The sequence below is a fragment of the Musa acuminata genome, chromosome BXJ3-1 (assembly GCF_036884655.1).
Source record: "Musa acuminata AAA Group cultivar baxijiao chromosome BXJ3-1, Cavendish_Baxijiao_AAA, whole genome shotgun sequence".
Classification (NCBI taxonomy): domain Eukaryota; kingdom Viridiplantae; phylum Streptophyta; class Magnoliopsida; order Zingiberales; family Musaceae; genus Musa; species Musa acuminata.
In genome coordinates, this window is record NC_088349.1 from 367527 (window position 1) to 395084 (window position 27558).

Below are 27558 nucleotides of genomic sequence, written 5' to 3' on the forward strand. Positions count from 1 at the left end.
AACAATGAAATAATTATGTAACTTAGAGCTCTGGTTTACTGTTGGATGATGTTGCTGAGAGATTGATAACACAGTTGGTAAGATAAAATGCTTATGGAAATAGATGATTGGCTTACCCCTTTAAATGCCATAAATAGATATCTATGACTTGTATTGAACACCTATGCAAGGAGCCAAAGGAGAAAGGCAAAGACATAAAGCTTTTCCTGCTGTTCTTTTCTCCTCTTTCTGTCAGACACAGAGAGAGATTGAATAAAGAACCCAAAGACAGCTCCAAGATCATAAAGCTTCTTGGTTACAATGATGATGTTACTGGGCGTTAATGTGCCAATTGGGGCCATGTAGTAGTAACCCGTGCATGATGCTGTTTGACAGGCTAAAAATGGCTCTTGTGGCTACATCTTTGGAGTACTGTCAGTAGTAGCCTTAGAGAATGGTACATTTGCTTTGGGCTTCTCAAATAATGATGCATTTGCTTCTAATCTCTATACCTTCACCGAATCACTTTCTTTGTATCGATAGTAGCTGAATCATCTTCTGGTTGTCTTTGTTTTTAGTCGAGAATTTTCTCGCCGGTGGAAAAGATGTTCCAAACCAGGGTGCCAATAATGTACAAGACGACAGATACCTTGAAAACATCATCCCAAGAACCTGCCAATTTATAAGATTCAAAGAAAGAAAAATAATTTGAAAAAGAAACTGAAAAGTTGAAAGTTCGATAAGTTATAATGGAAATGAAGAAGAATAAACTTTCATCAAAAAAAAGGGAAAAAAAAGAAGAATAAATGATTACCTCGTTGTAGGATGAATCCAGTTACAGCAGTACCAAAAACTCCTGCAAGAACTCCTGCTGTGTTTGATAGTCCCAACAAAACTCCCTATGTTTTCCAAAGATATATAAGTATATGTGTTGCAAGAAATAAAAGTAGCTTACCAGATAGATAAGCATTTTAACATGTCTATAAACCTTAGTTGGCTAGTGCTATGTGGTCTCCTCAGGGTTTTTCCTATTAGGCACAGAATCAAATTCATTTTTTGATAAGCAAAGAATTAATCACATAGCTTTTTCTTATCATTTATGCCATAGCAGTGGGACACGGTATTGTTAAGTTATTTCCGGTCCATTATTTCACAACAACGTTGACTTTCCAAGATGATCATTTAACCTTCCATAACTCTTTAGTAAATGCCTCAGTGATGATAAAGCAGAACATACCGCATAACGTGGCCCAATGTCTTGGTGATTGGAATATAGACCGGACTGGGAAAAGGCATCACTACCCTGAAAAGGAAAGAGAGAGTGACATGATTAATACAGGTAGACACAGTAAGAAACTTAGTAAAGAGTACATAAAAGGTGATATTGTGCATTTTAACATAGTTAAGACCGGCTGGGACTTGCAATGTGTCAGCCAGTCGTGATGTCTGGTTCTTACACCCAATCAAACTTTTCTAGTGGACATTTAATATTGCAGAAAGAAAATGGATGGGGAAGGAAAAGCCAATAGTGCTTTAGAGAAAATAAGATGCAAAGATGGAGTAAAAGTATAGTAATTCAGATCTTTTTCATTTTGAAACAAGCGTGGCGTATTCTTCACCTGGCTCCATTTACCAATAGAAAGAGTAACTTGAATTAAGTTAAGATTTCTTTTCTTTTTTGTAATGAAACTGACCTGACTGCATGCCATGCATAGCACAGCTAAGGCTGGAGTGCGCACATGGCTCAACTGTGTGAGAAAGAAAGCAGGCCCAAGAAAGCCAATTGACTGCATTATCTGCAAGATGTACAAAAGAATCATTAAATGAACCTGTGTATAGTACTGGATCTGCAAACTTATCTCAACAGCCCTTCTTTTGACAAGTAAGATCTCATCAAGAAAGAAGTTTCTTAAGATACATAGATGAAACATTATAGAGCCACTGTGGACAGAAAGTAAAACATGGTAAAGAGTGACAAAGGGAAGAAGGAGAGAGACCGAGGGATTGGCAAGAAGAAGAATCATCGTAGTGCTTCAACAAAAACCATGAGATGATTAAGAGGATTTGTTGCAGAGTAAATTATGAATGGAGCAGAACAATGATATTCTGCATTCGGGTCAGATAGTCAAGGTGAGTACTTACTTTACGGACAGTGGTTATAGAAAGTCCTTTGGCCACAAGAGTATCTGCAATCCATCCTCCTATATTTGCAAACACAGCCATGGTTAACCATGGCAAGACACAGAAGAGACCAGATTCTGTGAGATTAAATTTCAACACCTGCAGAAAACCAATCAAATACCCGATACATCAGATGCAAGTTATAATATATTGATAAACCATAAGTGGTTAAGCAGTTGATATGAGAAAGTATTTAAATAGTCATCGTCATCTAAGCTCTGTACTATGATCATGCATGAGCAAGAAATATCTTAATATGGTAAAAATCACAGTTATCATCTTCAAAGATAACAAATGCTGATACTGCACCTTAAATATCATATTCACTATCAAACTTAATAGGCATGTACAGGTGCATTTTTGGATTTTTACCAACATTAAAGTAAGAGTTAATAGACTTGGCATTTTTGATAGGTTTCATTTCAATACAGTTCCTCATGCATTTTGTTTTGAAGCATTATGGAGTCCTCTATAAGATAACAGAGAGAAGATGTGTGATAGTGATTAGCACGAAGCAAATTGACAGCTACAACTACCATTGAAAAAAAAGAATTTCTTTTGGCTTTTGGAAGGTATTCAGCATGTAAAAATGAGATAAAATAACAAGCCTTTGGTTCCAGCTTTTGTGTTCAGGTAAAAATTGTAATATTCATCAATAGCTCATGCCCATTTTTAAAGAAATTGTCACACACTCCAGAATACATTGATTGTGAGAATATCCTATCAACAATTCCAGTATGCAAACTGTGTAATCAAGACAATTGGCATGTGTTGAGAAGAAAAGAAACTAAGAGTACCTGATTATAGTATGTAGGCATCCAGGTTAAGAGAATAAAGGTGCCCCAGTTATGACAGAAATGGGATATTATCAGAGCCCAGACTGGAGCCTTTGACAGGATTAATCTCCATGGAATGGAAGTAACAGGCTCCTTTGATACACTTCCCCCTAGAATAAGCTTCTTTTCTTCTGCACTAAGTGCTGGATCTTCTTTTGGAGAGCTATACGCCTGAGGGGAGACGAAAGAAACAAATGAGAGAAGGAAACAAACATGATAAACTGACGTCACCAAGGAAACATGGATACACTCAGTAAGCTACTAATAGGTCACCATATCAACTAGAAATACATTTTCATAGAGTCATATTTTGTGTGCCTACATATAATTGCAAATACTAGCTTCGAATATGTATGTACATGTCGTCTTTTTTCCTTTTTCTTTTTGTTAGATTCATTTGGCATGTAGCACATGTACATAGTCATACAATATGCACATGCGGAGTAACACATTGTAGATTGTGTGGTCTCAAAATTAACATCATCAATTTTGCTCTATATATTAAATTAGTAAAAGTACATACAGCAGATGTTATACATCATTTCATCAACTTGAAATAAGTCCAGAATGACTTCCATCATAACAAATCACCACAACTACCAGAAACCCTCCTAAATCCAGACCACGTGGAATGAACAGAAAGGGAATGGAATAAAAGTGGAAGAACATAGCTTACTTTGCTTTGCCACAGTGTAAACCAAACACTTCCAAGGGATCCAAATGCGTAGAAAACTGAAGGCCAGCCAAATTTGTGAATTAAAATCGGTGAAAAAGCCAAGCCAGTGACAGAGCCAAGATACATTCCACTGTATACCAGTGCAAGAGATCTGCTTCTCTCAGATACAGGGATCCATTTGGAGAGTATATTATTCATAGCAGGCATAGCAACACCCTGTGAAGATAATAAGAGAGACTTTCATATAGATGACAATGGCTCTAAAGAAAGAAGAAAAATATAGACAGCAAATCAGAATTATTGAGATTCGAATGAAAACAAAGACTAACTAGTAATGAAGTCTCAAATTACTCCAAGTTCATTCTCACACTGGACTTGCATTCTGTGCTATGTCATTATCTGCTCCTTTCTGACAAAACTCTAGATCCTCCAAACTTGCAGTTATTCTTACTTTCATGTCATCCATCGCTTATACAAATGATACATTCCAATAGATGGGTTCCAGAATATCAAAACGTGCACTGAGCTTACAGTACAATAATAAATTAATGATGGTATTGTAATAAACATTGTTCATGCAATGTGACTGAGATTGAATAACAATCTCAGTATCCTAGTCATGGAAAGATACGTAGCCACATTGAAATAAATAGCACTATTGATGTAGACAATTCTTAGTGTCCAGCTAATTGCAATTTATTATAACAATGACATAATCTTTTTCCAAGTTAATAACCACAAACTTTTATGGTAGTGAAGCAGCTCTATTCAGCAGGCCAGCAAAAACTAGAAAGTCAATACTACTTAGCAAGACATACAGCGGCTCATTGTTATTGCAGCCATACCTTGTTTCTTGCAACCAGGAACCAAGAGAATCAAGGACTGAAGCTGTGACTGCAGCTTATAATGATCTGGAAACTTACTCTTTTTAGTCATTTTTAAATTATTAATTTTGCTCCTTTCTTTATTTGAATGAATGTAGTAATAATCATCCAGCCATGCACATGGATTGCCATGATAGTCAAAGATCCAATATTAACAGTCCCGCTGGTACAGTATTGCGTGTAAAATAAAGTGTTAAGATGGCCTAAGCTAGTTTAGCTCAAAGGCTGGATAAATCCAGAGCAAGGTATGGGCTGTTAGCAGTTTAATCAACAACAAGACCATCCTCTGAAAATGCAGACCTAGAGTATGAAGTTCATGCACATGGCTTGTGACATGAACTGACAGGTAAAGAAGATCATCACAGTGCAATTTTCCTGTCATAAGCATAAAAAATAGTCCTTCCAAGAGCAACGGAAAAGTAAATGGCATTATATAAGAAACTGACCTCACCAATCCCCATAAAAGCACGCATAACTAGTAAAAATGGGAGTCCAATCTTAGCAGCAATTGGAGTAAGAATTGTTGCCATTGACCACCAGACAACACCAAAGCCCAATACCAGTTTACCGCCAATCTTATCTGCCCAGATACCTCCAACAATCTGCAGATTTCAAAAAGCACATGTCTCATCAACAACACATGGAAAACATCAATGTAACATGGTTGGATTAGGCACTAATGTTACTCTGGATGTTACAACATACTCAACCGTATTCCAGATAACTATGCCAACAAAGAATAAATATGAAACAGTTTGCATTATCACAACACACCTGGGTGAGTAGATAGCCCCAGAAAAAAGATGACTGAATTAGGCCCATAGTTGCTGGATTCCAATTAAATTCTGCTGCCATTGGAAGGATAGCAATGCTCATATTTACCTGATTTAAACTCAGATTAATAAACACAAAATGATCATAATCAGTACCTATATGCATCAAGAGAACAGTATGTGATTACAATGGAAGGTCAGAATTTTGTTGGTAGAAATAGAAAAATAACATACTCGGTCCATATTACAAAGTAGAAATGAAAAGAAGCATAATAGCACAATCAACCATCGCTTAGGAAACTGCTCCCACCAAGGAGACACTTCTGTCGTATTTGCACCAATCAAAATGGCTTCACTAGGCATTTCTGAAGAATTTAATGAATCAAGCTGTGTTTCTGGTACTTCATACTGCTCAGATTTAAAGTTTGCACGTGTTCTAATTGGCAAATGATACACAGTTTGATCATGAGGAACATCTGAAATTCCAGAACTATCAAATTTTCTCCTCTGCAGCTTGGGGAAACCATCTGAAGAAAGAAAGCAATTTGTTCTCGCAGGAGATCTCTGCTTGAGATTGATATTGCTTGGCCTTAGACTTGAACAATTCCCTAAGAATCTTGCTTGGGGGTGTTCCAATTCTCCAAGGAAACTGTCTCTCTTCATCATGCCGTTTTTGTCTGAAGTACTAGTAGAAGAAACAGGGAACAAGATAGGCCTAGACAAATAATAACTTTCTCTTCGGCTGAACAAGACAAAATTTCCAACCCATGCAGCTCGTTCGCCGCGAAACTTGAAATGAATCTTTTTATCATGTGCACTAGTACACTCTGCTTGATACACTTTTCCTGCAGAATAGGAGGCAATTTTTTTGTTATTCCTTCCTAAAAAGTTTACTTTACATGAGCAAAAAACAATCCTAGTGTACTTTTCTTTATCTAAATCGAGTGAAAATTAGCATGCAATTCTTACCGAAAAAGTCATATAAGTTCAATATTATGAGGCCAACATTTATATCACTTTTGCTCCTCCCATTACAATATGTTTTTTTTCTCAATCGACCCAAAACATTTAATCAGCACCAGATAAAACATCTGCTTTGCTGAACTCTTCAGGTTATGGAAACATTAAATTTAAGGTTGAATTAGGAACATCACTTTCCAATTCCAATACTTTGTTCAAACGAAGTGCCTAGCATTAAAATGATGGCGCATGTCAGTGAATCACGTTGGTGTTGGTAATGATACTTGAAAGCACGACACACAATAAAAGCGTCCTCTTTGCTCGAACTGTCAAACAAATAACACTAAAAACTACAACCCTTCCATGAGTAGCAACAACGATTCTACCAAAAAACAAGATTTTGAACTTGCATTGCTCAACAAATCAAGTCTACGCAAGCAAAAACACGTATCCCGCAAAACTTTGGTTCCACCAGTACTTAGCATCATCTTCAGAGTAAAATTGCAAGCATCACAAGTCGGGAAACACCGTACAGCACACTTCTTCGAAGTAGAAATAGAAACGGGGTCACGAATCATACTTCGTACAAGAAAACGAAAAAGGACCTGGTATTAAAGGGGAGGCGAATCCTCTGCCGGAGACCAGAGTTCCCATCGCCATTCCGACCCGATTCGAGCTCTCAAACAGTGGGCGGAAATCCCAAACCAGGTGTCACGCAAGAGATCTAGGTAAAAGGTACCGAGACCAAAGAAGAAATCGACCGCATCAACGAAAAGAAGAAGAAGAAGAAGGAAGGAAGGAAGGAAGGAAGGAAAGAAAGACGACGAGCAGAAGTTTCGATTCCGTCGATGTGGAAAAGGGCGAGAGGATAAGTGGGAGTGATTGGCTTCAGAAGCGGGAAAAAAAGAGGAGGAGGAGCGACCGCCGACGTGTTTCTACCTTTTATGGACTAGCCCACTTCCGGCTCGCTTTCTGCCACGCGGCGCCCTTTGGTTCTCGGATAAGGTTTGATCGTCCGATTGATCGATCATGGACCGTTGGATCGGAGGCAGCACGAGGATGGATGGAATCCAGTTTTGTGACGGGATCCGCCGATGCCAACCACTCGTCGTGTGGATCAAGAAGCAATTCTGACCGTCCGATCTGAGAACTTTTCCCCGATTCTTAATGAAATGAAACGAAACGAAACGTATTCAATTCAGTTTTAGTACATGCACAGTTTCTACGACTCAATCGTTCTTGAAGGACGACGACAGCGATCGGATGTCGCCGTCGTTCCCGCCGAGCTTCATGTACTTGTCCTTCCTTGTGAGGGCGGTGCACTCGAAGCCGAGCGCCCCGGCGATCACCTTCTGCACGTGGTTCGCCACCTCCACCGGGCTCCTCCCGCCCTTGCACGTCTGCTCCTCCCGCAGCGGCTCCAGGAAGGTCACCTCGTACGTCGGCCTCGGGTTCATGAAGAAGAAGTAGGGGTCCATGAACTTGAATCCCCTCACCGTTGTCGCGTGGAACATGCTGAGCCTTGTGTTGATCGCCACCGGCACGATCCTGTCGCTCAGCTCAGCGAACAGCGAGCTGAACCGCAGCAGGAACGGCTCTCGGCAGGTGGTCCCCTCGGGGCAGATGACGAGGTCGCCCTCCTTGAGGAGAGCTGCGATGCGGGCGGCGTCGACGGCGCGGTCGCGGGAGAGGGCGATGGCGGGGATGGGGGATAGGGTGGTGGAGAAGCGGCTGACGCTGTAGGTGACGCAGGAGACGAGGCGGCCGAGGGCGACGCTGACGAGGATGGGGTCGAGGGCGGTGCGGTGATTGCAGACGAAGAGGGAACCGGGGGAGCCCGGGGAGGGCGGCGGGGGCGGGGAGCCGCGGATGGAGAGGCGGATGCCAGTGCGGCGGTAGGTGTGGCGGACGAAGGGGCCGGGAACGAGAAGGTTGAAGAAGACGCGGAACAGCGCGAGGGCGAAGCCGAGGGGGAGCCAGAGCAGGACGAGGAGGGCGACGGGGGGGTCGGGCCTCTGGACCAGGCGGCCGTCGTGGAAGACGATGAGCGAGTCGAGCTGCTCCGGCGGGACACGAGCGGCCTTCGGGTCCGGGGGAACCATGTAAGCTTCCTGCACGCACAAATGAGGAGCTCCCTCAAACATTGGCAGCGCTATATAGGCTTGTCACAAAGTGTTCGACGTAAAGCACGGTGTTTCGAACTTACGCTCGAAACACAGCGAATTGTTGTCCACACGATGTTTCTGCTGTGAACACAATACATCATAAAAGCTGTTAATTTTCGTAAATATAAACAAAACTACTGTTTTTGTTTTTACAATTCAATGCCTAATTTCTTCCAAATCCAATTTCTGCTTTAATTTTAAGTGATCAAAACCACGGAGAGGGAATGTTGGATTACAATAAAGCACGATTTGGTGCTTTTAAAGCATGACATCTTCTTAATTATTTTTAGAAACAGGAAGCATTTCTAAATAATAATAAATTAGAAAAAAATCTTCCCCAATTAGTTTGATCTTTCTCCCCAAATTAGTTTTATCTAATTTGAGAAAATAAATGTGAAAATGAGATCAGTTAATACAGTTGCAAAAGCAGTTAAAGAGCAAGAAACTCCCAACGCCGTTAATAAAGTTACGGAACGAATTAGACCGACCTTGCAGAGAGCCATAAAGTCGTGGTCGGACTCCCGGTCGCCGAGGCCCAAGTCCGGCGGCGCCGCCCCGAACTCCCTTTCCACCGCCTCCTTCTTCCGCGGACCCACGAGCACGCCGCCCTCCGCCACCCTCCCCGTGGCTCTCCCCGTCCTCTCGTCCACCTCCAATTCCGTCCCCAGCACCTTGTCCGCCCCCAGACACTCCCTCGCGAACGCCTCCACCATCACCCTCGGGTTCGCCGTCACCAGCACCCGCCGCCGCCCGCACGCCCGGAACGCCCGCCAGCTGTCCGCCCGCACGTCAGCAGCGTAGAACCGCGGCAGCACCGCCCGCGCCGCCAGCTCCACGTCCCGGGCCCGCAGCCCCGCCACCGCCACGTAGATGAGTATCTGGATGCCGGCCGCCTCGGAGAAGAGCTTGTACACGAGGAGGATCAGCGGCGAGAGGAGGAGCAGGGCGGCGCCGCGGAGGAGGCTGCCGGCCTCCACCGCGAGAAGGAAGAAGTAAGGGAAGGAGCTCCGGGAGACGAGAAGGGTACCGTCAAGGTCGGCCGCGGCGACGTGCGCCTCGCGGCCAGAAAGGTCGCACCGTGACACATAGGGGAAGCTCTTGCGACCCTCCGCAGGCATGGCGGAAATGGAATATGGGGTGTCTTGTGTGTGAGGGCAGTGTATAAAGGTGAGGCTCTCATGAAGCTTGTGAGAGGTTGGTGTTAGTTGAGAATCAATCCTTTACTTTCTTTGTTAGATAAGCAGCAGCAGATATGGTGGATGATGCTGATTAGTAGACCATCTTTCTTGTGTTATACATGTAATCAACATCAGCAATCCAAATCCTCTTCTTGACATATTAGATCAAAACAGGCTTGAGCATATCTTGAGAATGGAGTTGTAGATAAGAGTTTGGAGAGTTGTACGACCCACAATAAATCAAGCTAGAAACTTGATGATTCTAGTTGGAGTAGTTGATTGGTTTAATGCATTCTTGCTGTGTCTACATCAGTAGACAGCAGTAGTTGTGATGGATGAACCAACTTGAGCTTTCAGCTTACTTTTCCTTCCTTTATTTAATTAGATCATAATTGTATTAAATAGTATTATAATAATGGCTTCATGCATAAGACTGCAACGTCGATAGCTTCATACGTAATTGTGGAGGAGCAGCTAAAAGTTCACTGCTGCATTTATGATGTTGCCGCTATCGAAGCAGAAGGGATTGGTTTCTGCACCTGAGATGCCAGCAGAGCAGTAGATCGAGGCAAACATCGAGCCAGCCGGCGAAAGGCCCATGCAATCCCATGGGTGCCAACCGTGGTGGAGCAGCGAGGAGAGGGCAAGGCAGAGGAGGAAGAAGAAGGTGGCCGGTTTAATAGGCAGATTCAATGGGTAATAGAACGAGAAAACCGGACCGGAACATGGTTCGGAAAATTCAACCAAGAACCGGTTCAAAGCCGGTCTATCGTACCATTTCACGGGCGGTTCGAGAGAGCTATGGAAACTGGAACCGACCGACGTCGAGGCAATCGTTCGTCGTCGTCTCCGTCTCCTTTTTCCTCCTGCGTATCTCCGTGATTCTGCAGACTTCGTCTTCTACTCCGCCGTCGTTTTCCTACTGCAGCGTTGAAGCTCTATAAGACTTCCATGTGAGTAGTAGACAAAACCCCTATCCGAAGAAATTGCAGGCATCAGACAAGCCCGTGGTGAAAGATCTTTGTATGCCCAGTAATTGTTTGCTATATTGCCTCTTTGATGTGAGTAGTAGACAAAACCCCTATCCGAAGAAATTGCAGGCATCGAACAAGCATGTGGTGAAAGATCTTTGTATGCCCATTAATTGTTTGCTATATTCCCTCTTTGATGTGAGTAGTAGACAAACACCTATCATATCCGAAGAAATTGCAGGCATCAAACAAGGCCGTGGTGAAAGATCTTTGTATGCCCATTAATTGTTTGCAATATTGCCTCTTTGATGTGAGTAGTAGACAAAACACCTATCATATCCGAAGAAATTGCAGGCATCAAACAAGGCCGTGGTGAAAGATCTTTGTATGCCCATTAATTGTTTGCTATATTGCCTCTTTGATGTGAGTAAGTAGACAAACACCTATCATATCCGAAGAAATTGCAGGCATTGAAAGATCTTTGTATGCCCATTAGTTGTTTGCAATATTGCCTCTTTGATGTGAGTAGTAGACGAAAGCCCTATCAGAAGAAACTGCAGGCATCAAACAAGCCTGTGGTGAAAGATCTTTGTATGCCCATTAATTGTTTGCTATATTGCCTCTTCGATGTCCGGTAAAGAGGCTCAACGTTCTTCCAAATAATTCGGGTATATCCTTTGACACGTAGAGGTCAGTTCAAGAGTAATTGAAATTGACTCATCTTGAGTTGAACCCAAATGTTCCACTCGGGTCAACCAAGCCGATGATTTAACCTAACATCCACCCAAATCCCTCCCACGCGACCGCTGGCGAAGGAAACCTAGCCATCGCTTGTCCGCTCGTCTTCGTTGCTGCCGCCGCCTCAGAAACGCTTACCGGAGAAGCCGTCGCCCTTCAGCAATGCCGGTATGTCTCTCCTCTCTATGCCGGCGACCCGCTTCCCGCCTCTCTTTCCCTCTCGCTGTCTTTCTCCTCCTCCTCCTCCTCCTTCACCGTCGTCCCCGCCGAGCCTCCCCGATAGCCCCCCTCGTCTTTCCTCGCTTTCCCTCCTCCTCCTCCTTCTCCTCCTCCTCCTTTCCGTGCTTTTCCCCATCCCCACTTTCCTTCCCTCCTGCTGTCGCTATCCCTCCTCCTCTGCCGCCGTCGCCCCCTGCCGAGAGTCTCCGACAGCCCCCCTTCCCCTTCCGCTTCCCTACTACTCTGCCGTAACGCCGCCGCCCCCATCCGAACCTTCCCCCCCTCTCTCTCCTCTTTCGTGCTTCTACCCCCGCCACTCTCTGCTGCAATCAGAACATTGTTGGGATCCTCACGCCCTTTCTCTGGTTCTCCCCAGCAGAGCCGCCGAACCTCCTTGCTCTGCTTTGGCCTTCGATAGCGCATCTCCTGCTTCTGACCTTACAGTTCCTCAGTTTTTTTTTTTCTCTTCTCCCCGACAGCTCCATTCGACCTTACCTCCTCTTGAATTTAATAGTAAAGTTAATTATTAATTATAATAGTTCTTATTTGTTAATAATAACTTATGAATTGTATAAAATGATTGAATTTATCATTGCCAGTATTTTGGAGTGTTGCTGCAGCTTTAGGATCTTGAATCATGACAAATATAGTTTTAGGGTTATTATTCTTTCTATTAGATTTGGGCAATGTAGTACTTTAGTGTTTTATAGATGGTTAAAAGAATTTAATTTGATGTTTTAGCGACGATGTTTTGAACATAAAATACTATGAAACTCATGTATTACCTAATTTTTTTTATAGTGATTATTTCCTCCTTAATTATATCTTTTATAATTTTTATTTCAGTGGGCGCTTCATTTCGCTCCTCAGTCATTTTTGAACATTGGCGTTTTTTAATACCTAGCATCTTTGACAACATTGGTTTTTTTTTGCAAGCTATAGCACTTTATCGTTTAAAATGACCTGAAGTCCAGATAGAGCAACCACAGAACTGAATCGTCATGCGCAAAATGGTTATGCTCATTAATTACATGGTGATCTGTGGAATTGACAAATTTGCAATTTGGCCTATGTAGATGGGCAGGACAAAAAAGCAGGGTGTCTTACGAGCCAACCAAGCAATATATCAAGGGGCAACACTTCGTGAGGAGAACACTGGTGTAAAACAAGTGGACGTGAGTTCTATCTTGAGGATGCAGCATCTTCAGCGTTTGGCAACATGGGCTAGTAAAGAAGCTAGAGTGGCTCCTCTTGCTGCATTTTTGGGAGAACGGTTGGCTTCTAAGGCAGAAGCTTCAGGGATTCCTCTGGACCCATCAACTCTTCTTTGTGAGAGGTAATCCTCCCCCCCTATCACTATTACATGCCTATGGAAGATCTTGTGTTGGAAATAAAAGTAGTTAATTAATATATTGGCAAATATGTACTTTTGGGGAGATACAAATGAATGTGAGGCTTTAGAGGGGTTAAGATTATTATTAATTTATTGTACTCACATATAATGAATTAGCATTGCCAATCACCTACTTTGTAGGTTTAATCAAAGTAAACTGCTAGTTTAAATGAACATTAGTCTCATGAAACATTTAAGTATGATGAGATTGCATCTTCTATTCCCTTTTGTATAAATCATGTACTCAAAACTTTCTTTTAAAATGATGGAGCCTTTTTTCATGGATGTCATATGAGCTTATGTCAAATACAAGCTAAACTATGGGTTCTGCATATATTTTATTTATTTGAGGTCAGTTATTTAAAAAGCGTCAAGCGTTAAAAGGCGTCTAAAAACGCTCGAGGCGCTAGGCGCTCGCCCGAGCTAAGCAAGACGCTAAAATATAAAAATATATAATATAATTAATAAATATAATTATTTAAATAAAAATATGATATTAAATTAAAAAATCTTACAAAGTCATAATATCACATTAACAAAAAATCTCAAAATTCAAAACAATAACAATAATTTCAAATAAATAAATATTAGTAGTATTAAAATTAAAATTATATATTATTAATCTAATAAATAAAAATTATTGTTACTAGTGTATAGTTAACAGTATACTATTAATATACTATTAACAGTATACTATCGAGTCGATGTGAGAAGAGGTAGCAGCGAGCAACGGCAACAGGAGTGGGAGCTGGAGAGGCGAGAGGCGAGCGTCGATAGTGGCAGTGGCAACGAGAAGCGGCAGCGGGAGAGGGAGCGGTGAGCGACGACAGTGGCAACTGCTGCGGTAGTAGAGAGCAGCGGGAGCGAGAACGACGAACGGTGATAGTGGCAGCGGCGGCGAGCAGCGACAGCGGGAGCGGGAGAGGCGAGCGTCGATAGTGGCAGTGGCAGCGAGAAGCGGCAGCGGGAGAGGGAGTGGTGAGCGACGACAATGGCAATTGCTGCGGTAGTAGAGAGCAGCGGGAGCGGGAACGACGAACGGTGATAGTGGCAGCGGCGGCGAGCAGCGACAGCGGGAGCGGGAGCCACAAGCGGCGATAGTGATAGCGGGAGCGACAGCGACGAGTAGGGTTAGGGTTGGGAAGTTGCGAGAGGAAGGCTGATATCGGTGCTTTAGTTGGTTCGATTGAACCAACTAAAGCACCGAAGACCGAACCATACCTAAAATGCTGGTTCGGTCGCCTGGTTTAACCCAGGTGCTTGCCCGAAGCGCCCGACGCCTGGGCTCGAGCGAGCGCCCAAGCGACGCCTCTTTGAAGCGCACTGCCTGGAAATGAAGCGAGGAGCTCGGGCTTCGTCTCGCCCGAGTGCCTATTGAAATCATTGTTTGTGGTAGCATTTCACTAGAATTTAGCGAACTAACCATGTGACTATTGCTTCTTGCATCAATCATAAAAGTTCAAATGTGCATATTGGATTCATGTAGAACCTATTTGGTTAGAGAGCACCTAAAACATCAGAATTGATTGTACTCATCAAATTTCTTCTTAATAATAGATAGTTTGTCAAGGTCTGGTGTGCAATGATTTGGGGCGTCAGACCTTAAATTATACCTAGAGTAATGGATTCTGAAAAGTCTGCAATGTATCTGAAAGTGCATCCCGCTCATATAGTACTTATTTTATAATCTGAGTTAAGTTACTGTCCAATAGCTATACCTTTTGCTATTCCTAATAAGTTGAAGGTTGTATTGGTCACCGATATTTGATGGTTCAGATGATAGTCAGTTAAATCTTCCCTGTTGGTTCTTGTTTACTAATGAGTTACCTGCAATATGGATTATCTGTTCCGCAATATCATACGTTCATAATTGAGCACCAATGCAGCTGTATATGATCTTTAATTTTTCTTTTGTGATTACTATATTCTGATGCTGTACTGTGATAAAATTAGTTTTGTCTATGCTAAATTGCTTCGGCTATAAGTTCTGCAGATGTGAAACCATCTTGCAGCCTGGGAACAGCTGCAGTGTACGAATAGAAAAAGTTACCAACAAGAGAAGACGACGGGTTAATAAGTCACGATTTCCCCGACAAAACAATGTAATCTACACATGTCATTTCTGTTCTCACCGTAACCTAAAACCAGGCACTGCGAAAGGCCATGTCCATGCTCTATTGGATGCACATCCAGGTCATACCTCTTCAAGATCAAATTCCTATGGCCCCATGAGTGAGATAAAAGGCGACTCTGGTGTGGCCACCAAGGTGCTTCAACATGATGCTGCAGCAGGATCTGTTGAACCGGAACTCAACTCTGGGTTGAACTCTAGCGGTCCTGATACTAATGCTGCAGCTGGATCTGTTGCTACCAAGAGCCCCGTTACTCCACTAATGAAGCTGATCAATAAATCCAACAAGAAGAGGAAGAAGGCTGATGACTCGACAACCAACAACAGTTTGGCGACTGCTGATTCGGGACGAGCGATTGGAGGCTCTAGCAAGCGGCGAAGAAAAGGATGGTCTAGCTTGAAGGAGATCGTTGAGAGCAGCGAGTCAAAGAACGACAGAAGTATTAGTAATCTTGCTATTCCATTTCTTCTCGCTTAATCGGTGCTGCTCTCTAACTTTTCTTTAATCAAACAAGCAAGAAAAACAATTAAAATGTAGATATGCTGTCAGTCTCTTGTATATAGTTTCTAATTGTAGACAAGCAAGAAAATCATTCTGACATCCCATCAGAGATTTGTAACATGTTTTCTAACTGCAGCTTTCTTTTCTCAATCTCTTGTATATAATTTATAATTCTAAGAACACTTGGTTTTCTCCTATGATCTGTACACCATTCTGACATAGAATTCATCCGATAAAACATTTGTTTGTTACACATTGGTGACATACTGTAGCCCACAGTAGTTAAAGTTCGATGTTTTCGTTTGCTGTGACAGACGTTACGACTCGTCCGAGAATCAAAGCAAGGAAGCCATTGAAACCGTGGAGTCCTTTTTAAGAGGTATGACTTCGCTGTACTCTTTCATGATAGGTTAAAAAACATGATATAACTAGTTTTCTCATTAAGATTCTTCGTCTTAGGAGCAATTGGTAGGGTTAAATGATGCTACATGAATTGTTCTAGAAAACAAAGATCGGAAAAGATGATATATCTGAGATTCTTGAAAGATGAAACGATGATATATATATTAAATAATAATGTTATTGTTCCCTTTTTCCTTCTCGATATAGGTTCAAAGATTGATGGCATATGACGAACTCGGTGACACCTGATAAATCACTAACTAGTTTTCTGTGTTCGAGGAGCAAAGATAGATTAGAAGATGGTATATGATAAATGTTAGTGTTAAAAATAAATACGACATAATATACGATAAATTTCTAAATTTGTTCTGTTAATAATATCATTAAAAAGAAAATTATTATTAGGGCCCAACCGGGTTCGAACCTGTGACCTCTTGATCTGCAGTCAAATGCTCTACCACTGAGCTATGGACCCATTTTGATTTAATTTTAAGGATAATAAATAACATTTTAATAGCCAAATGACATCGTTAGAACATAAATTATAAATCACGAGACAGTTTATAATATTGAAAGCAAACAACCAGAAAATATTATAAACGAAAAATGTACAGGGCCCAACCGGGTTCGAACCGGTGACCTCTTGATCTGCAGTCAAATGCTCTACCACTGAGCTATGGACCCTTGTTGTACAGTGATTGATTGAGATTTTTAATATAGGAATTCTTCATCAATGTCCTCCCGTAGAATATTCCATGAATTATTTTACTCTTTTACAACTATATAAAAGCTTATGTTCAACATAATGAGTGGGGGTACTTACCTTTTTTGACTACTCATATCCATGGTCATACATCTTCGGATTACTAACTTGAGGGTCGGAGGGACCGAATCCAGAAACATCTCTCTAACTTAGTCTTCATGCAAGCGACACCTCAAGAGTTTAGTGTTTTTACCTTGGAAACATCTCAGATAACCTTACTCATACGGGTTCATATCACATCGGGCTACCCATGACGTCAATGACTTCTTCTCTTAATATTTTTAACGTTAGAATAAAGACTCAACGTCACAGGGATGCACACCCGTTGACCCTCTCAATGAATATATGAGTGATGATGCTTTGCTCTTAACACATATTACTTTCATTCGATAAGGTAACAATCACTTTTTTTATATATAAACGTATCTACCTCGGTATAAACGATATAATAGTTAGTAGCCACGTTGGAATGTATCCATATTCCTTTGATAGAGGGAGGACTTTTCCTTTTTAAATAATTTGGTATTTCAGATGAACAATAATATGTTGGCAATAGAATCCTCAAGCTTGAAAAACATGATTAGCATGAATTTTTATTGATAGTGGATATTTACTTTATAAAAATTATAAAATATGATAATTATTTTTTTTAAATTAATATAAAATATTTATCTAAATCATTTCGTAGGAGATCATGTTGAGATGATGATCCTCATTATTTGATAGAAACATAATAACATATCATCATAATTTTTATCATTTAGAATCATGAAAATATATCATGAAAAAAATATGATTTATTTTTTCAATAATATAAATTGTGTTTTTTTTTTTTTTGGCCCAATTATCCTCACCCCATGAGCTCATGAACCCAAAAGATTGACAACATAAGCAGGGAGAAATAAATGGCACTCATAGAATGAGGTGACATGAAGCAATTTCGAAGAAAGTATCTGGTGACAAAGCTTACTTGTTCCTGTCTCCTCGATAACCAAAAAATGGAATTCAAGAAAGTTTAATAGATCACTCGCAGTGTTCATCAACCGAAAACATAGATGGAAATATTTATCACAAGGTAAAAGAATAATGATAACAACAACAATAAAAGCAACTACGACAGGCTTAAAGCGGAACAAATTAGGCCATCTAATTCTAGATCATGCAGTCCGCCCTCGTCGGCAATCTCACGAAAAAGTTAACGGGTGCAGGAGGAACCCTACCTCGAAATTTGGGATGGCGCATGAGATAGAGGCCTGCAGAGGTAGCCAACACCTGCAACGAGGTAGTATACAGCACAAGTGCTGCCACCAAGCAGAACACCACAAACATGACCGTCGCCCGTGGATCCCTCCAGCTGAGCAACGCCTGCACCCTCTCCCCTTGACTCGCCAGTTCTCCCAACACCGTTTGCACGTTTGCAGCGACTCCCCTTAACCTGTCGTACCTCATTCGAACGGCCTCTGGCTTCCCGCCGCTAGGATACGTGTCGAACTCCTCCTCGATCTCATCCGGAATCGCCGCCTCCGCATAAGAAAGCTGGGTGTTCATGTGCGGAGGATGCCGTGGCCGATACCTGTAGTTATAAATGCCCACCAAGAACAGGTACATGAACATCGCCGTCAGTATCAGTTCCGGGAAGCACACCAGCAGTAAGAACAGCAGGTGCACCACCGAGGTGGTGATGGGGTTCTTCCACGCGCAAACATCCCCAAACCATTTGATCCCGTCGGCCGCAGCCGCGACCACCGACAGAAGCCTGTGGTAATTTGCTTTGCTCCGTCGCATGCTCCATTTGTGAGAGTCCACATCGCACATGTACTCCACCACTTCCTTCCTCAGGGGTGGCTCCGTCCTGCTGAGTCGTGCGGCCACAACTTGGATGGCCTGGCGCCGCAGAAACTCCCGCTGCATCCCGGTCAGCGGCCGTACGTAATGCATACTTGGCAGCAGAGGCTGTGCGTACATGCACATCATGCTGACCAACGATGTGGTCGAGAACCGTATGGCGAGTTGGAGCTCGCCCATCTTCTTAAGCCCCGAGGGTTGCAGAACCAGGAGCGGGTATGAGTGTGTGTACACACGGCCTGTTTCGAGGGTCGACAGACGTATCCTTATCTTGCCGACCATCGCGTCCTTGTTGTTGCCATTAGAACCCTTCTCCCCCAGGTGGCAATTGTCGAAGACACCAATCGTGAGAACCGTGTCTGGATCGAACACCTCCCACATGTACTGCTCGTTGTATCTGGGGAACAGGCTGTTGAGTACGGTACGAGTACGCACCCATATGTGGCCGTACTTTGCTACGCAGTAGGTATCCGACGTCCCCTTCCCTTCTCGGGTCTTCATGGGATGAATCCCCATTGCGTTAAGTATGCCGAGCTCGAGTAACCCCACCGGTGGCTTCCACAGCTGCTTGGCCGTCGGTCTGAGATCGCTACTGCAGCTGGCGGACTCATCGAGCACATGATATCCACCTTCCAGGCAGAGACGAAGGTGAATCCGGCAAGAAATCTTGTCCTTGTCCTTGTTCTTCTTCTGCTGAGGCTTCTCTAGGTTGAACCACCGGCCATGGATGATGCCGTCGTCGAGCCGCCTCTCGACGGACCCCAGAGGGACGATGGCGCTGCCTATGACCTCGTCCTTGTTTGGTGCCACGCTGTCTCGGACAGAAAGGATGAGGTCGTCGTCGAAGGGTTCCGCTGCCACGAACATGAGGTCTTCGTTCCAGATGGGGTTGTGTGCCCGCGTCGCGACCGTACTCGTCCTCGACTCCTGGTTGCCGACTTGAGCCTTGACGTAGACATCGGGAAACCGGGACTTGTCGGCCATCACGATATCCTGTGCCTCGATCACGTTGACTCGGACGTACCATAGCCTCGGCGCATGGTAGACTTTAGACCTGATGTGAGAGGCATCGACGGGAGCCGTTGCGTCCGGAAGCCTTGCCTCCGGGAACGACTCATCCGCTTGGGTTCCGAACCAGACCGCGAGCATGAGCTCGCCCTTCGTCTTCTCCCCTTTCTTGTCATCCAGCCGGTACCACTCTGGAGCCAGTGGACCATTCGGGGGAACACGTGTCGGGACGTCGGTCAGGTCAAAGCGTACGACCCCTACAGGGTCATCCTTTCCGTTGACCACCACCACCACCTCAAGAACCGGTGCCTCCATCCGCTCCTTGGAGAACGCGAACACCTCATTCCATGCCGGGTTCTGCTGCTTCTCGAATTGCTTCGTAGTCCCCTTGTAGTCACCCACTCTCACTTCAACACTTCCTTTAGCGTCCCCGGACGGAAGATCTCGTGCCTTCACGACGCGCACAAAGAGGTACTGCATCTGCTCCACGAGATCATACGTGGTGGCGGGCTTGTCAGCACCACGACCGAGTAAAGGGCGAGTTTCTTTCAGTGCATAGTCCAGTGGCTGCTGAGAGGGAGCCGATGAGGAGAACATGACCACCTTGGGGTTCTGTTGCTCTTTGGCCGGAGCAGAAGATTGTTTCTTCTGGTCGACCTCTTTGGCAGCTGCTTGAGAAGCTTGACTCGGAGTATCAGCTTTGGGAACAGGGTCGGAAGAATTCGGCGAGGGATCAACGGTGAGGAACACTTTGAGGCGGATCTCTCCCTTTACACGCGAAAACATTCCACGTTTCTCCAGTGGGTGCTGCGTGACCACAGCATCTGCGTAGGGGACGAAAGTGGTTCCGGATATGCTAACCTTGCCGAGGAACGACCGGGGTTGTGAAGCTTTGCTCATGCTGTAGACGGAAGCTTCGAGGGCGAGCTGAGGGAGAGAACCAAGGTTCGGGATGTTGAAGTGGAAGCGCTCGTTCCAGACCGGATTAAGGTTTCTCTCCTTGGTGGTGGTACGAAATCTCTGGCCACTGAATTGAAGCTCCACGAAGGGGCTGGAAGAACCTTGCGCGTCCTTGGGCATCAGGTCATGGGCGCTCACAACTTCCACACCCAACTTGTAGCTGCTCATTGTCGTCAAGCTTTATGTCCTCCTCCTCTGTGAGATCTGCATGGTTGAAGCCAATATGAAATGGTATAGGTGGTTGCATCTGCATATTCTAATCAGATTCAGTGACGAATCCCACCTTCGTCACTGAATAAAGCTATGAAAAGAAAACCCACACATGGAACTGATTATTATTGTTGTTGCAATAGGACGGAATCCATTTTAGTTCTATGAACCTTCCATTTCAACAACCATTCTTGGTAGCAATATGTCGAACGAGATAGGCGCATTTAATCTTGCAAGCCGAATGAGTAAAGAAATTTCACGAAACAACAAATCTTTTATCATTGTAATTAAGGAATAGTTGACGGATCTATTGAGTTCCAAAGGTGGGAAGACTGAAATTGGGAAAGGAAAGAACTCAAGATCTTAGCAACCGAAGGAACTACTGATTACCACTTACTTTGTGATCGAATGAAAGGAACAACTTCGCCGAATTATGGCTGGAACTAGAAGATGCTAAAAGCGTAGAAACCACGACCATCAAAAGATATTCCACAAAGGGTAGCACCGATCTTCTCCGTCTAGAGATGAACAATGGATCGATGATTCCATCAAAAGATATTACATGAGCTACATCCTCTGCACCCCACTCTAATCGGCAAACTCCTATTCCATTCCGAACCATCACCAATAGAGACAAGGACAACAACACCAACAGAATCGGATGAAGAAGCAAGTATCCTTACCTTCCGGGCAGAACGGCTTCGACTGGAATCGCGACTGGATGTGGAGCTGTTGGATGGGTTCCCACGGTCTCAAATCCCTAACAGAGGAGGAGGAGGAGGGGGAGGAGGGAAGGACGGAGCGGGAAAGAATGGAGGTGAGAAGGAGTGGTGTGTCCTTTTAGTTGGGCGCGTCACGTAGACATGCATTGTATTTAACGGCGCCGAACAGCAAATCAAATCAAATCAAACCGAATCAAATCAAATCAAGATTGAATTAATAAATGGAACGGTCTAATTTCTTATTTGGGGTCGTTTCGGCAGAAAAACTTGGATTACTCGCCTTGTTGCCCTGAAGGCCAATGCTCCGATGGTGGGTCCCCAGAGGACTTCTGAGCTGTTCACAGTCGTCACGCGGGTGGAAAATTCGGGTGCTCGATGGGATGGGGGAACGAGTGCGTCTCTGATAGGATAGTAAATACTGTTGACGTGGATTACCGTGACACCGTGGAATTGATGTTGTGATAATTTTCAAACCTATAAACATTTTTTTATTTAAATATTTACTTTATTTAGGTTCAAAGTCCGAACTTTGAATCCGAGACTTATCATTTTTACTATGATGTGCTAATTAATTTAGATGTCTTAACAAACACAAATATGAAAACTTTAGTCTGATTTATTTTTAGAACCTCATCTTTTAATTTCTTAAGATATCAACTATTATTACGTTTTTTTTAAATATTCATCCTTTCAATTTTATATTCTTACAATATCTTTTATATTATATTATATATATATAGATTAACAATGATTAGAATTAATTAGTAAAATTCAAAATATATTTAAATCTCTAAAATGATTCTAATATTTTACAATAATAACAATTTCGATTTTCAATTAAATATTAGACAACAGTTAACTAATGGAGATTAACCACAATAGTATATATTATTCAATTAAAAAATAAATCTGCCTTAGAGTATTTTGTGGAAGAACATTTATTTGAAAAAAATAGATACAACAATTATTTTATAGTCATTGTGAAAAACATAATATACTTAGCTAAATTAAAACCTGGCCTGGCAATATGCTACATGAGAATGAAAGAAAAGTTGCAATACAAAGCCAATCACATTTACTGCACTACAAGAATCAGAAAAGAATACAGTAAATGTTCATGTTCTTTAACAAGAAAATATATCCTTAGGGCTTCTGAAGATCTCGTGGCATTAATTATGCATTCATATAGTTCTCCATTTCTCATAATTCTCGAGCATTTGACATCGTCTAGAGAAAATACCGAGGATGAGGGTGTGAGCTGCGGTCCCCTCAGATCCATTTGCTTCAACAAAAAAACACTCTGTGCTCAAGTTACTAATCAATTAGCTTAACCCTAATCATTATCAAGTGTTTTGCACCCACATCTCCACCTGCTTTACAGCATTAGCCTTGTTCTCAAGCAGCTGCTGCAGCTCTTCTGGAGTGAAGGGCGGAGGCAATTTGCAAGGTTCAGCATCATGAGTTGATTTCTCCATTGAATCCAACAGGAACTTCTTTACTTCGCCTGGGGCAGGGCAGGCCATGGACTCCAAGCAGAACTCTGTGGCTTTCTCTGGTATTGTAGGCTTGTATCTCAAAAGCTTGGCGTATTCGGTCAGTACATGTAACATGTAGTCATACACAAAATCCATCTTCACTTCTTCTTGAAAGAAGTCGCTGCTCGCCTTTCCCATAGTTTGTGCCTGTTAGATTAACAACAATTAGGATCTGCCCGTTTTAATTTGTGAGCAAATAGGCATGTAATTGATCAGCCACTTGTGCAAAGACTAAACGTGTACCTCCTGCTGGTGCTCATTGCCCCAGTCCACAGCCAACTTGATCGCTCGACACATATTGTTCTCTGGTATAGGCCAGTAATGACGTCCCGGGATGAGGCCTCTTTGGAAGAACTCGTACCAAGGAGTGTTCACAAATAATGTAGGCGAGTTACATGCCATAATGTACTTCTGGCTCACTGACCATGCAAGACCATCCACATAAATCCTATATCTGTCCATCAAAACCTTTCCCCAGAGTGAGATATGTCGATTAAAGTTTGTTTTTTTAATTATAAAACACAAGTAACTTGCCTGTGACTGCATTGCCTAGCCAGGTTTGAGTGCTGGAAACCTTGCTTTTCCTCTTGTTTCCAATCCTGTAGAGAAGTTGTATTATCAATCAGAATGAAAAACATGAGATACAAGTAATATGGTGGCACATTTAACGCTGCTAGAACTAACATGTAATCAGTGTTTCCTGCAATAAATTTCCGTTCCGCTCTACGTGGAGCTGATGGCACGTGCTAGAGATGGGAAAGCTGATAATTTCAGAATTTCAAGGGACACATGCATATACTTATTCTCTATGAGATTTATTTAAGACAAATGATTTAGGAATCACCTACTCATGAACTGAATGAGAATCCAATTCAAAGAAAGATGCCTGGCACATACAAGCCATTCAACTGTGACAAAAAGGATGACCATGGCAGCTCCATGACTTAAAACATGACAAATAGCTAGTAATACTCAGACCAAGTGAAAGACACAGGATCGACAATGAAGCTGATGTTATGCATCCTTATCGGTTCAGATGGTTATTGAAATTATAGCCAAGTCTATCAATTAAAGTCTCATGCTGCCAACAAGGGGCCTCCATGGGTTTTAAAGTAAGCAAACTTCTTCCCATTGTTAGACCAATTTATGCCATACCTGGGTATAGATCCGAGCATTCCAGTCCTGTCCATTGGTCATGTTGCACTTGAGAAGTTCATGCCTGTTCCTGCCCATCAATGGATTGCCCTTCCAAAAGGCATATGGTTCTCTGTCTGTCCACTTAATCTCTTCATTGGCTTCTTTCATCTCCTTCATCAGTGGCACCCATGGCTTTATATTCGTCTCCGGCCTTCCAATAACCATTACAACCAGTTAGCAGGAAACAGCTTGAAGGGCATCCAATGATGTAAAATCTCAAACAAAAAGAAGCAACAGGACTATTGAATCTGAATATTCACTACCATCCCCAGAAGGACCAGTCAGGGAAAAGAATATCTGATGTCTGGTCATTATTGCAGTAATGGAAAACCGGTGGCAGAGTCGATGACTTGTACTCAGCAGACTTAATAGCTGGCTGGTCCATGCAGTTAAACATGAGATCAAGGTCGGGGACACGCCCAGGATAACGATTAACAAGCTGGAGGATGCCCCAGAGGGTGAATACATTCCTCGCCATGAGATGTCCAAAGTATTCTTCGACATAAACCCGACCATCAAGCACCACCAAACGGAAGGTGGCAAATTTTTGAGCACTCTCAACCGTCTCCTTCGTGATTCCTGTGGACTTCCAATGACGTAAATCCTCATGAATCCATCTGAAATATTCAGGACAGGTAGCGGAGTGTTGGGAAGTGGTGAGGGAGAGAGCAGATGCCAGTGTAGATCTTTGACAGACGGCTGCATTTTGGTTTGGGCAGGATAAGGTAATATGTACTGATTGTGCTTTAGAGGGCTGGGAATTAAGAGACTGTGGATCTACTCCTTGTTCATCTTGTTTATTAAGAGACTTTGGATCTACCCCTTGTTCATTCTGTTTATTAAGAGATTGTGGATCTACTCCTTGTTCACCCTTTGTTTTAAGAGACTGTGAATCAACTCCTTGTTCACTCCAATTAACGGTCTGCAAACCCAAAATATGAATTTTTTTTAGCATTAAAGAAAGAATAGATTGGGTGATACTAAATAGCTAAAAAAGGTACTCAAGTACACCGAAAAAGGAAAAAAAAACTAATGTCATTTGCATAGTCATTTTATCCATAGTGGATATGAGTGATTGATACAACAGTCTAGTCAGGCATTATTGTGGGATCTACTATAAGAATAATAAATGTAAGGCTTTGTCTCAACCACATCAACCATGTAAGGATGTAGAATTTCCAAACATAGAAAGAAAAGTGTTCTCTTGAAAAAATATGTATGAAATTTTGTTTGCTGCCAGAGGTAATGCTTTAATATGATTGTTCATGAATTAGAAATAACCATACCTGCATAAACAAACCTGAATATGTTATCTTAACATTTGCATAGATGTGCCCTTAAATAATACTTTCATGTACTATCTCTTCTCATGGTAAAAGAATCTTACAAGAATGGTCATGACTTTTACAAGTCTATAAGGGTCAAGAAAATTCGCATTAAGACCAAAGATAACAATTGTCTTGTTGCCATTGTTCTCTATTTCTCGTATGCTCATATACTCGATTCAAAACTGCTAGAATTACTTGAACAGTTTCTACCTTTTATAGGATCAGCTCAAAGTTAAAAGGCTACTTCAAATCAAATAGCAGAAAGTTAATCTGTATTGCTGCCCACAGTAAATTTATTGGTCGACCTAGTGCTCTCATTTGAAATGTGTCCAAGGATCTGAAAAGTGCATAAGGCAATTCTGAGAACTAACATTCATGATTTGTTAATGACTGATTCCATGTGAAGATTTCATTCATTAGCTACATGCTTTGCTCCTCTTCTATTGCCAAGAAGTTCTATATTAACTATTATTATTTTTCATACCCTTGACTGTCTTGGACTCTTCTCTCCCTAGTTCACTTGGAGACATGGAAGAAAAGTCTGATAGGGAAACCATACCAATCATCAGCAACTATGAATGATGGTATGTTCCTAAATACATTGGTTCATCCCATCAGATGCACTGTGATCTAGAGCACATTTGGTCTTTGGAACCTTGGTAACATGTAGCATGTGCTTGTTTGGTATATTCTTCTCTTGCAGGTTAAATTAATGCAATAAATATGATGGACTTGGTAAAACAATGTTCACTATATGAGAGATGCCGACATGCTTGCCTTTGTCTACTATCATCAACACATCACTTTAGTTGAAATCGATAGAAGGAGTGTGACAAATAAAATAAGAAAAAGGTTACTATTCAAACATCTTATTATTATCTCCTTTTTTTTTTCCAGAAGGAGTCCTAACACCATGTTATATTAACCAAGAAAAATAAAGCTCTACTATAGCATTTGAATATGATTATACTAAAAAAAACTCATTCTCATGTTTTGAACATGATTTGGTGGAAGTGGTCTCAATTTGTGAATATAAAGAAGAAAATGCGAATAGACAAATTGAACTGAAAACCCAATAAACTTTTATCACTATTATGGAATCTACCAAAAGGGTCAGAAAATTGGCTGCACCAATTCAATTCAATTCAATTTCCTGAAAAATTGGGCTTCAATCCAAGTCCTAAATGTTCCTATAATTGAAGGAAAAGTGTGAACGAACTATGTGCACATAAAACAGTAAGGAGATCCCTTTCTCCAGCCAAAATAGCACAACAAACTGAGGAGATCTACCAGAAAAATCCTTCAAACAGGAACCACAGTTCTTGAATCGAAAACGAAACAAAAAGAGGAAGAAGACAAAATCCAAGGTGACGCTTACGGTGCTGTTGGAGATGAAGAAAACGAGAACAAGGAGGGCAACGAAAAGGGCGACGACCAGCTTGATCGGGGAACTCTTCGACGCCACGCCGCTCCTCCCTTTGCTCTCCGACGACTCGGACCTCACTTGAGATGCGTCCCACAACCTGCCCAATCGTGCCCTCATCGCCATATCGCCGCACAGCTGAATCTATCAGCGGCAGCAGCAGTCAACGAGAGCCTCCGAATCAGCAGAGTCACAGAGTGAGTCCAGGCCTCAATAATTGCATGTGGAGCTGTTCCCGGAGGTCGGCGACATGTCCGATTCCATCATGTCCCTCTCGTGCTCTCCACTGCACTGCCCCTTCTCTCCCCCTCACTTCCTCTTTTCCCCTCTTCAAGAAGAAAGCTCAGTAGACTTTTCGTCGTTTTAGGTCAACGTGGCGGCCTCCTATTTGGTCACGTCGCTTTGTTCGGTACACCCATCACTAATTCCACAGCGTAGTAGTTCGGTGGGCCCCGCTGCCCGTGTCTTTTGCGACTTCCTCCTTTATGACAGCTGGATCAAAATACCATTGCAGTTTGATGTCATTAAATGCAGCTTTGTCATGAGTTAATAACACACACACACACAAACACTCTCTCT

The 27558-nt window shown here is 42.6% G+C and overlaps 5 protein-coding genes and 2 non-coding genes across 8 annotated transcripts; 1 reads left to right on the forward strand and 6 right to left on the reverse strand.

The window, feature by feature from the left end:
- Positions 1–112: 112 nt before the first annotated feature.
- On the reverse strand, positions 113–7195 carry LOC103980056 (ascorbate transporter, chloroplastic). Its single transcript, XM_009396343.3, has 11 exons — positions 6895–7195; positions 5564–6174; positions 5331–5438; positions 5003–5158; positions 3673–3888; positions 2958–3167; positions 2122–2259; positions 1674–1775; positions 1217–1282; positions 794–878; positions 113–651 (listed from the first exon to the last, which is right to left on the reverse strand). The coding sequence occupies exons 1-11, from the start codon at positions 6947–6949 to the stop codon at positions 554–556; spliced, it is 1845 nt and encodes a 614-aa protein (XP_009394618.2). The 5' UTR covers positions 6950–7195; the 3' UTR covers positions 113–553.
- Positions 7196–7433: 238 nt separating this feature from the next.
- On the reverse strand, positions 7434–9622 carry LOC103980045 (glycerol-3-phosphate 2-O-acyltransferase 4). The gene is made up of 2 exons (XM_009396332.3): positions 8943–9622; positions 7434–8400 (listed from the first exon to the last, which is right to left on the reverse strand). Exons 1-2 carry the CDS (start codon positions 9570–9572, stop codon positions 7519–7521), a joined length of 1512 nt encoding a protein of 503 aa, XP_009394607.2. The 5' UTR covers positions 9573–9622; the 3' UTR covers positions 7434–7518.
- A 529-nt stretch (positions 9623–10151) lies between these two features.
- Positions 10152–15716, forward strand: LOC135628266 (uncharacterized). Of its 2 annotated transcripts, none has more exons than XM_065134870.1 (3): positions 10152–10585; positions 12637–12896; positions 14947–15716. In XM_065134870.1, the coding sequence occupies exons 2-3, from the start codon at positions 12637–12639 to the stop codon at positions 15560–15562; spliced, it is 876 nt and encodes a 291-aa protein (XP_064990942.1). In that variant the 5' UTR covers positions 10152–10585; the 3' UTR covers positions 15563–15716. The 2 variants fall into 2 exon arrangements, with proteins under 2 accessions (XP_064990942.1, XP_064990941.1); XM_065134869.1 differs by having other exon boundaries at positions 10156–11509.
- Positions 15717–16391: 675 nt separating this feature from the next.
- TRNAC-GCA (transfer RNA cysteine (anticodon GCA)) lies at positions 16392–16463 on the reverse strand. Its single transcript has one exon. It is a non-coding gene; the product is annotated as a tRNA-Cys (tRNA).
- A 137-nt stretch (positions 16464–16600) lies between these two features.
- TRNAC-GCA (transfer RNA cysteine (anticodon GCA)) lies at positions 16601–16672 on the reverse strand. The gene has a single exon. It is a non-coding gene; the product is annotated as a tRNA-Cys (tRNA).
- Positions 16673–17903: 1231 nt separating this feature from the next.
- Positions 17904–20732, reverse strand: LOC103980016 (FT-interacting protein 3-like). Its single transcript, XM_009396309.3, has one exon. It carries the CDS (start codon positions 20730–20732, stop codon positions 17904–17906), a length of 2829 nt encoding a protein of 942 aa, XP_009394584.2.
- Positions 20733–22548: 1816 nt separating this feature from the next.
- On the reverse strand, positions 22549–27305 carry LOC103980009 (uncharacterized). The gene is made up of 6 exons (XM_009396297.3): positions 26935–27305; positions 24492–25150; positions 24187–24379; positions 23566–23630; positions 23275–23485; positions 22549–23178 (listed from the first exon to the last, which is right to left on the reverse strand). The coding sequence occupies exons 1-6, from the start codon at positions 27103–27105 to the stop codon at positions 22840–22842; spliced, it is 1638 nt and encodes a 545-aa protein (XP_009394572.2). The 5' UTR covers positions 27106–27305; the 3' UTR covers positions 22549–22839.
- Between the last annotated feature and the right edge of the window lie 253 nt (positions 27306–27558).